Source organism: Helianthus annuus, chromosome 7 (assembly GCF_002127325.2).
Source record: "Helianthus annuus cultivar XRQ/B chromosome 7, HanXRQr2.0-SUNRISE, whole genome shotgun sequence".
Lineage (NCBI taxonomy): Eukaryota > Viridiplantae > Streptophyta > Magnoliopsida > Asterales > Asteraceae > Helianthus > Helianthus annuus.
This window is the reverse complement of record NC_035439.2, coordinates 56,858,584-56,873,590: the sequence shown is the minus strand read 5'-3', so window position 1 is coordinate 56,873,590 and position 15,007 is coordinate 56,858,584. Positions and strand designations below refer to the sequence as shown.

The 15,007-nt window shown below is 35.4% G+C and overlaps 2 protein-coding genes across 2 annotated transcripts; one reads left to right on the top strand and one right to left on the bottom strand.

Moving 5' to 3' along the window:
• Positions 1-10,047: 10,047 nt before the first annotated feature.
• LOC110867945 (calmodulin-like protein 3) lies at positions 10,048-10,692 on the top strand. The gene has a single exon (XM_022117010.2). The coding sequence runs from the start codon at positions 10,125-10,127 to the stop codon at positions 10,575-10,577; it is 453 nt and encodes a 150-aa protein (XP_021972702.1). The 5' UTR covers positions 10,048-10,124; the 3' UTR covers positions 10,578-10,692.
• A 1,829-nt stretch (positions 10,693-12,521) lies between these two features.
• On the bottom strand, positions 12,522-14,663 carry LOC110867946. Its single transcript, XM_022117011.2, has 2 exons — positions 13,746-14,663; positions 12,522-12,814 (listed from the first exon to the last, which is right to left on the bottom strand). The coding sequence occupies exons 1-2, from the start codon at positions 14,589-14,591 to the stop codon at positions 12,653-12,655; spliced, it is 1,008 nt and encodes a 335-aa protein (XP_021972703.1). The 5' UTR covers positions 14,592-14,663; the 3' UTR covers positions 12,522-12,652.
• Positions 14,664-15,007: the final 344 nt, after the last annotated feature.

Genomic DNA, 15,007 nt, shown 5'->3' with positions numbered 1-15,007 from the left:
GGCAAGACTACCTTGAATATATCATGGCATACAAGAAGTACAGGGCAGACAAGCATCAATACAAAGAATGGACTATCGGTGAACTACAAGAAGAGATAGCCAGAATTCAAAAGATTCTTGAAGAAAAGGTAAAACAAACTCCTCCAATCTGGGCCAAGTACAAGAAGAATGTACCTGAAAGAACCTTGAAGCTAAAAAGAATGAAAGAAGAACTAGTAGCTGTTGATTATGGGTCAAGGAACCAGGTTACAAGGTGGTCAGAGGACAAAGTGTTAGCCACCTACAAAAGGTTGGAAGAGTTGAGGAAAAGAGATCCCACTGCTCCTCAAAAGCCTGATTATCCAGAAGCAGTGGTTCCAGTCAAACCACAAAAGTTACCAATCAGGAAATCCACTGCATCTTTTATCAAAGAAAGAAACAAAAGCAGATGGATGCAGTAACAAAATAAGACCAGGCTTCAGAAGAGTATATCATGAAGATGGTTCTTCAGACACTTATGGCAGAAAAACAAGGCTCAACACAATCTCAAGACTCTACCAAAGTTGTCATCATCAGGCCTCAATCTCCAAACTCATCTGCAATAAAAACTCTCCCAAGAAACCCAAAGGATTCAAAGATACTAAAGTGGAAGTCTAATCAAAAGACCCACGTATTGACTCTGCTCAAATCCAATGGTGTAGTGAAGCATATATCAAGGGAAGAAGCACTTGGCCTGGGTGTTGAAGATCTACAGGATCTCCTCGAGGTTCCACTTTGCAGGGATGAGGATTATACAGATTCCATGGACTTTGAATTACAATTCAAAGGACAAGTCAGGGAATTATTGATGAGGCAATAAAAATCCAGAATAATGAAGAGTTTTGGCATCATCTGTTCCAGGGGGAGATTGTTGGGATTGAACCCTACCAAAGGAATAGTTGATAAAGCCAAAACTGGATCAGATCAGAGGGTTCACAATAAGTAGTTGTTTGCAACAGTTCTTTCCCCTTGAAAGTGACCTAACATCTGATGACCTCTATCTACTGCCCTTTTACAACAACTGATGATCTTCAACAACTGCTGTGAAGACTTAAAGACTGTTAAAGATGAAACACTGATGCTCAATCTACTGATATGGGTCAAGCACTGCTGAAGACACAAAGTACTGATGGAGCTATAACAGTGGAATGAGAAGCAGTAGTTTAGTTTATCTTTGTATTCATTGTAATCAGTAGTTTGTATAGCAGTAGTTGTATAGATCAGTGGTTATTGGTTGTTAGGAGGTTAGATGTCACTTTAATGGTGATGTCGGCAAAGATGCTTCGGTGGTTTGTTCTGTACTATAAATAGAACAGTACCATGTACTGTTCTATTAGCTCTCTTCATCACAAGTCATTCTGTACAAACAAATCACTGTGAGCTCAGGCTGAGGGGGAGATTGTATGCATGCATGCATTGTAATTGAAGATTGTAATAAATATAATCATTCGATTTCATGTTAAACATGTTTGTTGAAAGCAATTCTCTCATTTGATTGTGCTGAAAGTTTGTTCCATTTAATTCCGCTGCACTTAATTCTAATTCATCTTCATAATTATCAAACGAGCACAATCATAAGAAACTCGGATCCTAACAAAGCCAAAATATAGTACAATTTCTTGCCTGAAATTCTTCGATAACTAGAAACACACTTTTTTAATTTTACAATAAAATTCCTCGATGAATTTTTCCGGTGGATCAGTAATGACTCCTTGCGTGATTTTAGGCAAACTAATTAGAGTTAAATCTGGTACACCGTGCTTGTAAATCACCAAATTCAAAGGAACATTTGATATGGCGTTGGAGTCTCCAACGATCTTTATTGTCGCCTTACTAATCGCTTCAGATATTTCATTTGCTTGAATGTTAACAAATTTTCAAGATATTCAAGATGGCACACCGGCTCTGAACCCTCATGGCGTCGTCCACGCGACAAACTTACTCCGCTGAGCGAGTCTAATACACTAGTCATTCCAGAAGACTCGTCTCCGAAGACGACGATGGCCGGAAGAAGAACGCCTTCTTGAGTGACGTTCAGGCGGCAGAGCTTATCCACGGCGTCAAGAATGAGGCGTCGGTTGTTGTGGTAAGATACATTCAGAGGGGGTCTTTTTAATTATTTTATTTTACAGTTATGTCTTTTAACTTTTTAAATTAAAACGTTTTGAAAAGCAATACTTTTATTCTTTTGCGAATGTTTTTTTTTATAAAGATTTCATTTCTTCTACATACACCATTATATACTACTCCAATTATCAACATTTCTAAGCATTGAGTGTTGTACTCTATGCTTTAGTTATAGTATGTGCAATGTTGTTGGTACTTTGTGTAATGTTAGGTTGTAAGGTGGTTTTAATAGAAACCATTTGCTAGATTTCTAGGTTGTGGTTTTGGTATGAGTAAATTGCCATTTTAGTCCCTGAGTTTTTGTCCGAATTGTCATTTTAGTCCAAATAGTTTTTTTCTCCGTTGGGTCCCTGACTTTTCCTTTTTCTTGCCATTTTGATCACATTGCTTAACTTAGTCTAAAAACCAGGTTATAATCAGGGGTATTTTTGGCATTAAATTATTATGAAGTTTATAAATTATATTGTAAACTACCCCTAGTTATCACTACACAATGGTGTGCCAAAAATACCCCTGGTTACAACCAGATTTTTAGACCGAGTTAGGCAATGTGATCAAAATGACAAGAAAATGGAAAAGTCAGGGATCCAGAGGAGAAAAAAAAACTATTTGGACTACAATGGCAATTTGGACCAAACCTCAGGGACTAAAATGACAATTTACTCTTTTGGTATAAAAGAAAAACACTTTTCCCCGTTCTCTTGTAAAATCTCAGATACTCTTCACCTCTCTCTCTCTCAACTTTCCCCTCTCTCTCTAAAGTCTCAGATATTCTTCTAGATTTATAATGTTTGCTGGAGTTAGAACGGCGAAGCCATCTTTACATTGGATTGATTTGCCGCCAATATCAACTTTAACGCAATATTTGTGTCGGTTGTGATGAACGGTTTGTTGGCGGTCGGTTATGATGAACTCGGTGTGATGTTGTCACCTTTTGGTTCATCGGAAGTTTGTACGATGGTTAACCATCACATACCCGGCGTTTTTTGTGGTTGTGGTTTGGTTGGGTTATGCCGTTGTGATGAACTTGATGTGATGTTCTCACTTTTTGGTGCGTTGGCAGTTTGTACCTTTGTTTATCATAAACCTCTTGGATTTTTTTGTGGTTGTGATTTAGTCCGGTTGTGATGAACTCGGTGTGATGTTATCACTTTTTAGTACATTGGCAGTTTGTAAAGTGGCTTATCACAAACCTGTCGTTTTTTGTGGTTGTGATTTGGTGTTGATGAAGCCGGTCAGTCAAGGATCGGCCGGTGGTTTATGTTTTGAGAGTTTGAGGCTTTTGCGTTTTGTCACATGGTGACGATGAGACACATCTCATCCGAGTATTTGGGACATCGATTTTGGTGTATGTAGATATGCTTGTTGATGACGGCCATGAGGAAGTTAATTTACATCTGAGCCTTTTTCTTTATGATGATCTGAGTCGATTGTTTCTATTATTTTCGTTTTGTTCTTTCTTTTGAAGAGTTTAATGAAATGGTTATGTCGGTGGTGGTGGCTGTGGTCGTGATGGTGGAGGTTGTGGTGAGACGATGGTGGTGTTGTATGCTAAACGAAAGTAGCTAGGTTGATTTTTTTTTGTTAATTGATTTAAGTGGTATTACCTACTGAAATGGTTAACGTGTTAACAAGGCACTGTAAAAGAGTTTATAGGAATATTGTGAAATATTTTTTCAGGGCCAACAAAATAATGAATTGCTCTATAGTAAACTTAACATGGTACAATGTGATCTTAATTGAAGATAATACGATTAAATAATAAAACAGTATACATACTTATTCTTATTAATTTATTTGTTTTTGTATTCGGTTGATCAGTTTATCAAACTAATCAGTTTTAATACCTGTTAAGTGATTTAATTAAATGTTCTTTATTTGAAAAGGTAATAAACAAAAAGTTTATTAAGGTTGTCACAATGTGTTATTAAAAAAGTGGACGAACATGATATTCTACTGAATTGTGAATGTACATTATGAGATTATAAATGTTTAATACATTATGAGATGTTGATATGATATTAAACCTTATAAACGTGGATACACTCAACCTATAATAATGCACAATAAACATGGCTTAAATAAGTAGCTTAGACCAAGGGGTATGGGTGTCGGCTTAGGCCGGCGAAGCCCGGCGCCGGTCCCCTACACCGCCCCCTTGGCCCGTGATGTTAAAACCGGCGTGCCCAAGACGATGATGACGGGCCAGTTTCTTTCTCTCTCTCATCTTTGTCTCTCCTCTCTCTATCTCTCTCTAAAATCAAATAAAGTTTTATATTTTTTAATTGTTGTCGGGCCTCATCCTCCACCTCCCTAGGTCCATCCCCTGCAAGCCGCTCCTACGTAGCGCTGACGTGACGGCACATCCTCATGAGAATGAGCCTCCCCATACCCACTAGTATTAGGATTTATAATTTTGCGTACTTTTTTAATTACACTTTTACTTTTACATTGATATTTCATGTTTTCCAAAGAGTAAAATGGAGGCTGTCTAAATCAATCAATGTAAATGTAAACGATTTGATTTCTTTGTACATTACATATTTCAAGTTATTTTGACAGGGTGAAAACATGAGGGGGCATAGGTGGGTCTATTGGTTCATCCGCCATTAATGGCATAAATTAATATAAATAAATATGGTAAACGGAATTGTTATTTTGTTTAAGAGTACTTTGACTATAAAAAGAAATCCTTTTATCCACAACGTACCGCTATAAGACACCGTTGTGTTCATGTTTTATACGAAAACCCCGCCACAACACGGTGGAGGTTAAACCTATTGTTCTTAATTAGTAAGCCCGACTGCAACGTAGCGGGGAGTTAAATCTAGTTAAAAACGATTTTTGGATCATATACCTAGGTAAGATATTATGTGAATGTTTATAGGTGCAACTATTAGCTCTCCATATTTGCAAGAATTCTTTGATTTCGTGATTAAGTTTGCGTAAACTGCGCTTTGGTTTCCATGATGTACCCATTTCCTTTCATAAATTTGTGTTTGCAAGCTTGGGATTACCATTAAATTTACCCCAACTCCCAAATAATATGGCTTTTGTTGGACGTTCTAAGAAAACTAAAGGACCGAGGACCAGTGGCGGACTCAGAATTCTTTTTCATGGGGGAGGGGGGGATTTTGTAGAAGTCACTTGTGTGCCGTTAAATTTTATAAAAAAATATCGGTCCAATTTGCGTTGGGCTAGGTTCGGGTAGACCACAAATAACACATTAATGTGAGTTTATTGCACATACATTGCTTTTGTAAAACGAAGGCAGTGGGTTATGAACCGGGAAAGAAACAGAACACCAATACTTTAATTTATTCGACTCTTTCTATTTGTTGAAAACAAACCATTATAATTATAAAAAGCTTAAAATAGGATGGAAAGTATTTTCTTTCCTGAAGAACAAAAGAAAAAAATATAAAGAGTAATAAAACGATAAAATTACGTATGTATTATACAATTTATCAAATTAAAATACTTTATAGATTAAATCAAATAGACTAATCAAAATGAAATAGTAAAGAAGCTAAAACATATTTCATGATTTTTGTCATATTTATTTATATGACTATTAAATAACTACAGCATTTTACAATGTAATTTTTGCTGGGTTAGTATTCAAGCCTTTCACAAAACAAAACAGAAAATAATAATAATAAAAACAAGTAATGATCTATATATACTTTCTATAAAATATAAAACGCGATAACATAAGAAAAGCTAAGGTGGCAGCCATCGAAGCTATTTAACAATCATTTTCTTATGTCATTATTGTATCATAAATCGTAATATTTTAAATCACTTTAGAATTTATTTAAAGATCTGTTCATATTCAAAATTCTGCCCATATTCATCTATACAAAACCTCTGTTATAATAAAATCTCTGTCCAGATTCAAAATTCAAAATTTTGGCTCCAGATTCAAAATTCAAACCATATATATATATATATATGGGAGCTGATGGATGGGTTAAGGAATGTGATTTATATGTGTTTAATGTCTAATCTTATGCATATTTGGTTGTTTATATGTGTGGAATTGGATAACTATGAGAAAATGATGTTTTGCAGGTTAAATACGAAGATTGGATGAGTTTTGGGGAATGTTAATGGATTGAAAATGAAGATATTAGAAGATGGCATGATAGAGGGTTGAATTACGAAGATGTGGGCGAAAACGATGCGTAAAACGGAGCTAAAACGAAGAAGTTATGAAGAAAACAATTCTGGAAGAATCTGCCGACCGTAAGCTACGGTTCACCAACCGTAAGCTACGGTTGGGTGCTGATGTTGGTCAGAATTCTGAAACTGTAAGCTACGGTTCCCAAACCGTAGCCTACGGTTTGGGTTACGGAAAAACGCAAATTTGAGGGTTTTTATGATATATTAGGGTTGGTTAATGTGGGCAATGATTATCTCATCTTCCAAGTCGAACCCAGGCACCTCTAGGGCATCAAGATCGACGCTTTTTCACTCCAATCCATCAATCATCACACCGAATCATCAACCACGATCATGAATTCATCATCAATCCAAGCTTTGGAAGATTCTTCGTGCGAGATGAGCGGCTAAACTTTTTGTGGTTTCCTCCAGATGGAGGGTTTTTGTAAGTTGATTGATATTATGTGTTGACACAATCGTTTTAACCTGGTGATCTAAGCATTCGATGCTTTTCACCATTGATTTGATTTCTTGATTGTAAATAATTACGTTTATTTAAACCTTAATTTCTAAGCATTCAGTTCCCGAGAGTTCTAGTAATTGGGATATATTTGACATGGGGTTAGGGTTTGTAAATTGTAATTGATAATCATTCGATAACCTCCCGTTATGTATTGACCTGAGTACTTAGTCGTTGGTTATCACAATTGATGAATTAAAATTAACACCTATGTCTATGTAGGTAACGGTTAAACACATAATTGAAGTTAACTGCAGAACCTGAAATCTGGAGGAACCATTGTTCTCTCTATTGCTTTAAACTTCACTTTTAGTTCGTAATTTTTAGATAATCAATCAAATCCAACAATTGAGTTTTACTTTTTAATAGTAGTTAGTCAAAACTGAGCATTATACACTTTCCACAATCCTCCTCTGGTTCGATATCCGACTTACTCTAGCTACTAGTTTATTTCGGTTTTTGCATGTCACTAACGACAGACATCAGGAGCGCTAAAATGAAAACCACCTCCAGTTGTAAGAAAACCGAGAGAACCACTTTCTATCCACTAGATCAACAAGATGGATGGATGAGATTAAAAGTAACTAAAATTAATATTAAATATATTTTGCCTTATTATGTATTTAATATTTTAATAAAAAATGGTAGTTTAGTAAAATTACACTTTTTTGTCTTTTTATTTTTATTATTTTTTATTACTTTTTTGTTTTATTATATTACTTTTTATTTTTTTAAACAGAATTTTTTTTTATTAAAACCATTTTTAAATTCAAATTTTTCTACCAAAACAAATTTTTTTTGCGCGCCGGTCATGCACGCCGTTTTTACGCACGGCTTTTTCACGCGTCGTTTTTTAACGTGTCGTTTTTGGACGCCCTTTTTTACGCTCGGCTTTTTCAAGCGTCGTTTTTTTAACGCGCTGTTTTTTACGTCCCGTTTTAGCGCGGCGTTTTTTACGTCCTGTTTTTTCGCGGCATTTTTTTGCCCCGTATTCATGCCCCTTGTTTAGGCGCCGTTTTATCACACGGTTTTTTACGTTTTACAATTTACGTAGAAAAAGTTGACATTTTACGTTAAATAGTTTTTACATAAAAGTTTATGTTTTACGTTAAAATTTTTAAACTTTTTACGTTTTACGTTTTACGTTTTACGTTAAACTTTTTACGTTTTACGTAAAACCTTTTACCTTTTTACGTAAAATCTTTTACGTTTTACGTTAAACCTTTTACGTTTTACGTTTTACGTTAAACTTTGTATGTTTTACATTTTTACGTTTTATGTCAAAAACTTACGTTTTACGTTAAAAAGTTTACGTTTTATGTTAAAAAAGTTTACGATTTTAACTTTTTTTTACAAAAGTTTACGTTTTTACGTCTCAGATAGATTGAATTTATCATCATCAACCGGGAAAAAAATTGTTAAAAACTCAACAACAAAAATAAAAACAAAATGTGTGGCTCTTGAAAAAAAAAACGGGGTTTGGCTTAAATTTTCCAATAATCTAGGCTGCAAAGTGGGGTTGCAGGTTCAAAAAACCTACCCTCCACCATTAGTTTAAAAAGTGGTGATGTATGCTCAAGTCTATACTCGCCCAGATATCGCTTATATTGCTGGAATGTTAGGCCGTTATTAGACTAATCCTGGCCTAGATCACTGGAAAGCAGCTAAGAAGGTACTATGATATCTGCAAGGGACAAAAGACTATAAACTGACTTATAGAAGAAGTGATCATTTAGAAGTGGTAGGCTATTCTGATTCTGACTTTGTCAAATGCAAAGATGACAAGAAATCTACTTCGGGTTATATCTTTATGTTAGTAGGCGGACCCATCTCATGGAAGAGATATAAACAACAGTTGACCACAACTTCCACAATGATGGCAGAATACATTGTTGTTTATAACGCAACCTGTCATGGAATGTTGTTTAGGAATCTGATCACTGGACTCAAGATCGTTAATTCCATTTCTAGACCATTGAAGCTTTACTGTGATAACTCAGTTATCATTAGTTTCTCGAACAGTAACAGTTCGACTGGAGCTGGTTTATATCTCGATATAAAGTATTTGTTCGTACGTGAACGAGTTGAGGAAAACAATCTTTGTATTGAGTATATTAGTACTAAAGATATACTTGTGGATCCGATGACTAAAGGTCTCCCACCTAAAGTTTTCGAAGAACAGGTTTATATGGGATTTACTAAAAACCTTATTTAATAGCATATTGTACCACCTTATGTTTTAATTAATGAAATTTCCTCAGTTTTATTTTGTATGTCTCTAACATATGTTCTGCCGGTATAATGACATATAGACAAATATAAATACAAATCAAACACTAAAGGGCTTATGCATATTTTGATCATAACTGTTAGGTATTAAATTGAGGCTGTAGTATGACTAATGGGGGTCTTGAGTCGCATAATGATTCAACGGTTGTATTTCTCTGCTACGGTTCTTGGTTTAAAGCTAAAATGAGTGTTAACTCCTGGTCAGGCTTATCTAATACTCATGGTAAATGATTACTTGGCTAAGTGGGAGAATGTAAGATTAAATATATTATTATTGTAATATTTAATCTTGTAGCCATTATAATCATTTATATTATATAGATCAAAATATATTAATAACATATTATGTAATTAGTTGGTAATTGAGTTTCCTCTTGGGTGTATATATAAGGAGATTATTAGAGAGGTTACAGGTTACACAACCTAATAACTCATAACATCATAATATCGCCCCTCTCTCTCCAACCCGAAACCTCCCTTGTTTCGGTTAATACCATCATAATCTTGCACCTTAAGGAGGAACCAGATCATCCTGACAAGAATGTCAAACTCAATGGCTGCATCACTGACTGGATTCTCTGTTGGCCCGTCTGCTGACCTGTCACAGGTATTTCACTTATGTTTTCCATGATGTTTATTCAGAACTGATAAACAAGTTGATTATTATTAGTACATTTTACAAAATGGATGTTATTTTGTATATTGAAATGTCGAGTAGTTTTTTTTTTTTTTTAAGATTAGTTAACCAGATATTTTGTATATTGAAATGTCGAATAGTTGCATGACTGAAAACCTTCATAAATTTAAACCAATGAATTAAATCTACAAATTTCATGGATGTCCACTCACTCGTTACATTTCTCCCACTCCTACTTTTCCTCCCTCCCACCAATCTTTTTCTTTGAACCCAAATCCATCTTTTTATATGTTACTCAACTTCCAAATTTAATTCATCCCAATTCATTTATCATTCATCTGCACTAGTCCCTCTCCTCTCAACCCCTTGATGGATCTCCCGGAGATCCATCACTTTTTCCAAATGTTCGATCATGACGGTGATGGCAAGATAACCATACATGAGCTATCAAGGTCTCTTGAAAGGCTCGGGATGGACATACCCGAAAACGACCTTCACCACATGATCGATCATATTGACAAAGATGGTGACGGGATGATAAACATGGAGGAATTTGAGAGGTTGTACGAAACAATAATAACAGAGGAGAGGGACGAAGAAGAGGATATGAAAGAGGCATTTAATGTGTTTGATATGAATGGAGATGGGTTCATCACGGTTGAAGAGCTTAGATCCGTCTTGACTTCACTTGGGTTGAGACAAGGTCGAACCATCGAGGATTGTCGACTCATGATCAAGAAGGTGGATAAAGATGGAGATGGGATGGTTAATTACCAAGAGTTTAGGGAGATGATGAAAGGTGGTGGCTTTGCAGCCATTTAAAGCGCTTGATTTACACCTACTGAACTCTGTTTTTTAATTACCATCTTGTTTAAATACCATGTACATCTATGGCCTTTCATATTCAATCTAAGAATCCATCATTTGGTTACATTTTGCATCATTTTAATCGTAGATCCAACTCTTTTTTTTTTTAAATCACATGAACATCATAAGCTTTCTGGAGAAGTTCAAGTTCCATGCTAACTAGGTTTTTTAACCGCCGCGTGTTGCGGCGGCGCCGACTCGTTTTCGAACTAAATTTACGTTGAAGCGTAGAGCAATCCAAATTCATGCCGTTGAATGAAAAATGTATTATATCTGACTCGACTTGTTTCCAAACAAAATTTACGACAAAACAAAGTGCAACTCAAAACGTACATAAAAACAAAACTTTATATTGTTGACCTACCTTGTTTCCAAACAAAAATTACATTAAAGTGTATTCAACAAAAACCTTTTCGAGTACATCAGATTATGAAAACCAAAAAAAAATAATAAAAAACATGTAATCACCAGGAACACACATGTCTTGCATTAGAAAAAAAAAAAGGCAATTAGAAACCCAATTAAGCTTCAATTAATAACATATAGTAAGTTAATAGAGTATAAATGTATACTATAGATTCAATAAAATCTAGTTATTACTTTGGTTAAATAGTTTTTAATTTACAGTATTTATGATTAGTTTGGTCTTAGAATTGTTAATATTTAAATTTGAAGATAGAAAAGATCGGTTTATATTTGTTGAATTTGCGTGAAACATTATAGAACCTCACAATCCCTTTAAAATGAAATATATCATATAATGTAGAGGGAAACTGACAATGAGACAAGGGACCAAAGCAAAAAGAAGTGAAACGAAGGACATAACATATAAAATGCACCTACCGACCTTTCTCTTTAATATATATAATATGAATCCTAATTCAGTAATTCCTATGCTTGATAGGATAAACTCACATACGCGATATGCTAGACATCATACTCATATGTTATGTATAAACTAATATAATAATTATAATCAATCTAAAAATATGCAAAACATATTCTATTCTTTACGTACAAAAAAGCTCGAAAAACAAGCAAAGAATAAATAAACTAATCAGAAAAAATCACATAAAAATAAAAAGTCATGTTATCCTTGTTAGGTTAGCCAAAAAGCTCCATCTAAAGATGCGCTTCAAGCGCAGCCTTTAGCCCACTTCACGGGATCTCTATGCTTCTACAAAGTTTAGGTGTTTTCCCATACGCCTTGACCGCCTCACGCCTTGGTCATGTTTTTTATAACCATGCAACTAGGTTTGAACAAAGCCTCAAGTTATCTTCATTGTGTTTGTAGCAGGCAATAGTGTTAACTCATAACAAAAGTGATTCAATTCATTGGGTAAATTGCATAGTTATTAAAGGCGCTAGGGCTCGCTTGAGGCCTAGGCGCAAGAAAAGCGAGGGTCTGAGAAAATAAAAGCGCCCAACACAAAAAATTAATAAAAAAATATTTTATGTATTAGAAAATTAACACTATTCTTCAAATAAAATAAACTAAAGCTATTATATAACATTTAATATCATTTATTTAATACCAAAAGTTCTAAAATATAAGTGTAGAAAAGTAGTTTTCGTTAGATAAATGTAAAAATCTAGCGGGAATCTTGCCGGAATTCAGAGAATTTGGCCGGAAACTCTCTGGAATCTAGAATCTGCGCCGGGATCATCACTTGGAAAATTCAAGCGCAATTGCCTTGACTTAAGGCGCAGTTACCTTGCCTCGCCTGGAATGGGCCTAGGCGCAAGAGGCGATGACTTTTAACAACTATGGTAAATTGTAAATTTCTTACAAAAACTGTTTCTGTATTGAGCATTTCATATAACGCAAATGACAAAAATTGATTGGTTACAACTGCAAAAACTTTCAAAAAACATTGATGTAATGCCTAATTCCAAAGAAAAAGTGAAAAAAAGTTAATATTGGCAATTATTTTTCTTAGTTGAAACAAAAGGAAGTTTACAGAAAACTAACATATGAAACATGAAGAAATGTAATACAAGATTGCAGTAGACATACATACAAGAATCTGTCACCAACCATACTTGGCTTGTGTTTCTGCTTTTGTGAGAAAGCCTTTGGATCGACGTTCTGCAAGTTCCGCCTCTTTCGATCTCATATCAAAATATAACGATCCAATCTGATGTTTCCTCTTGTGCAGCTTTGATGGCTTCCCTTTTGTTGAAGAAGTCGGCTGCAAGCAAAGCAAACCAAAACAAGTTTGTATAAGGATTCAAGAAAATATGTGTAATGCTTGAATCTTAAAAATTTCGATCCATGCATATTTGAAGTGCACGTGTTGAATGTTCAAGTTTCTCTCCATGCATATTTGAAGTGCAATAGTTCAATGTTCAAACACATGCAATAGTAAACAATGTTAGAGATTCAAATCATGCAGATTTGAAGTGTAACAGTTGAATATTCAAATTTTAATCCATACATACTTGAACTGCAATAGATAATACCTGAATGTGAATGTTCGAGTTTCAAATCATGCATATTGGAAGTGCAATACTTGAATATTCAAATTTCAATCCATGCATATTTAAAGGGCAATAGTTGAATGTTCAGATTTTGATTCATGCATATTTGAAGTACAACAGTTGAATGTTCAAATACACGCAGTAGTTAAATGTCCGAGTTTCAAATCATAAGCATATTTGAAGTGAATGTTCAGGCCTCAATCAATGCATGTTTGAAAGTGCAACAGTTGAGTGTTCAAGTTTCAATTAACGCATTTTCAAAGTGCAACAGTTAAATGTTCAAATACACGCACTTGTTGATCATTTAATTCAATTCATGCATATTCAATGTGCAATAGTTAAACTAGTCTTAAGCCCCCAAACGACGACCAAAGTCGAGAAAAAAACTTAAAAACACGAATTTCTAACACTAAATGACTCTCGTGAATTGATACCGACACATACTAGAAAGTCGAGGGGGTAAAAAAACTGCGGGACCAAATATGATCACCAACCGACGACCAAATCCAGGAGAATTTCCAAATACGCAGAATTGTTGATTGTTCAAAATTGAATTCATGCATATTCAAAGGGCAACAGCTGAATGTTCAAGCATGCACAATAGCTGAAAAATATGCAAAATATTGAAATGTAATGAATGACCTGATACGAAGGCCCAAAAGCGATTCCGGTTAGTTTAGCTTGATCGGGTCGTGGGCGGTTCTTCATCAGTTCATCTTGATTAACCTCAATCACTTCCGCAGGAATCTCATTCCTACCCCTCTTTCCATGTGGCTGCTGCACCACTGGAATTTCAGCAACCCATTTACTACTCTCATACTGCCCATACCCACTATTACCCTCATAACCACCACTTGCAGGACCATATACATCCGTATCCGTATTTTGATATCCTCCATAACCACTATAATCATAACTCCCATAATCTGCAGCCACATTGGCGTATTCATTGTAACTGTCAGCAGATAAATTCACATTATGCTCATCCTTCACCTGCTTATCAGAGGATTTACCAACGCTTTCATTAGCAATATTCGAACTCGATAATCCAGGTACTTGGGCTTCCAAAATCGATCGTCGGCCAGCGCCAGCAGACGACAGTCCTGCACCGAGTGAAACGGAGTTCCTGGGAGCCGGAATACTCGACAAAAAAGACTTCACAGATGGCGCTTGAGGTAAAAAATCATCCTTTTTCCTATCTTCTTTCTTATCATCTTCATCATCATCATCATCATCATCATCAACAACAACTTTTGTAATTACTGGGGGCCGAAACTGTACAACTTTTTTGGGCTTAGGGTTGAGAGAAAGAGGGTCGGATTTGGGTTGAGGAAGTTTAGAGAATAGAGATGCGGATGAAGGTGAATCAGATGAGGGAGGTGGAAGAGAGGAGAATAAGTTTGATGCGGGTTGCGAATGAATTGGTTGAGGTTGCTGTTGATCGTCTTCTTCGTCTGAAGATGCATAAGAAGCTAGCAGAGAATCCATTGATTGATTTGTACACAAAAATTTGGGATATTTCTAGGGTTTTTATTTTTATCGCGACTTCATCTTCGTTCGACCCGGAAAAAACAACGATGATTGGGCTAATCCATTTATGGGCCACGGTAGTAGCTACGTACTTGGGCCCGATTCTCAACCCCATTCTGATTATATTATTATTTTTCTTTTTGTCCCTGGCCTCTTGGTCTTCCGGGATAGGTATTTATCACTAGAGGTGTACAAAAAATCTGGTTTTAGAACTAAAATCGGAAAAAAAATCGAAACCGGTTTTTTTATAACCGGTTTTTTTTAACCGTCGGTTTTTTTTAACCGCCGGTTTTTATACCGGTTACTATTCTTGACTTCAAAAACTGGTTATTAACCGAACCGGTTATTAAAAAACCGGTAAAAACACGGTTTTT

Coding starts and splice junctions, on each gene's coding strand:
- LOC110867946 (XM_022117011.2), bottom strand. CDS start 14,591: ATGGATTCTCTGCTAGCTTCTTATGCATCTTCAGACGAAGAAGACGAT. Junction 12,815..13,745: donor CTTTTGGGCCTTCGTATCAG/GTCATTCATTAC, acceptor CTTTGCTTGCAG/CCGACTTCTTCAACAAAAGG.
- LOC110867945 (XM_022117010.2), top strand. CDS start 10,125: ATGGATCTCCCGGAGATCCATCACTTTTTCCAAATGTTCGATCATGAC.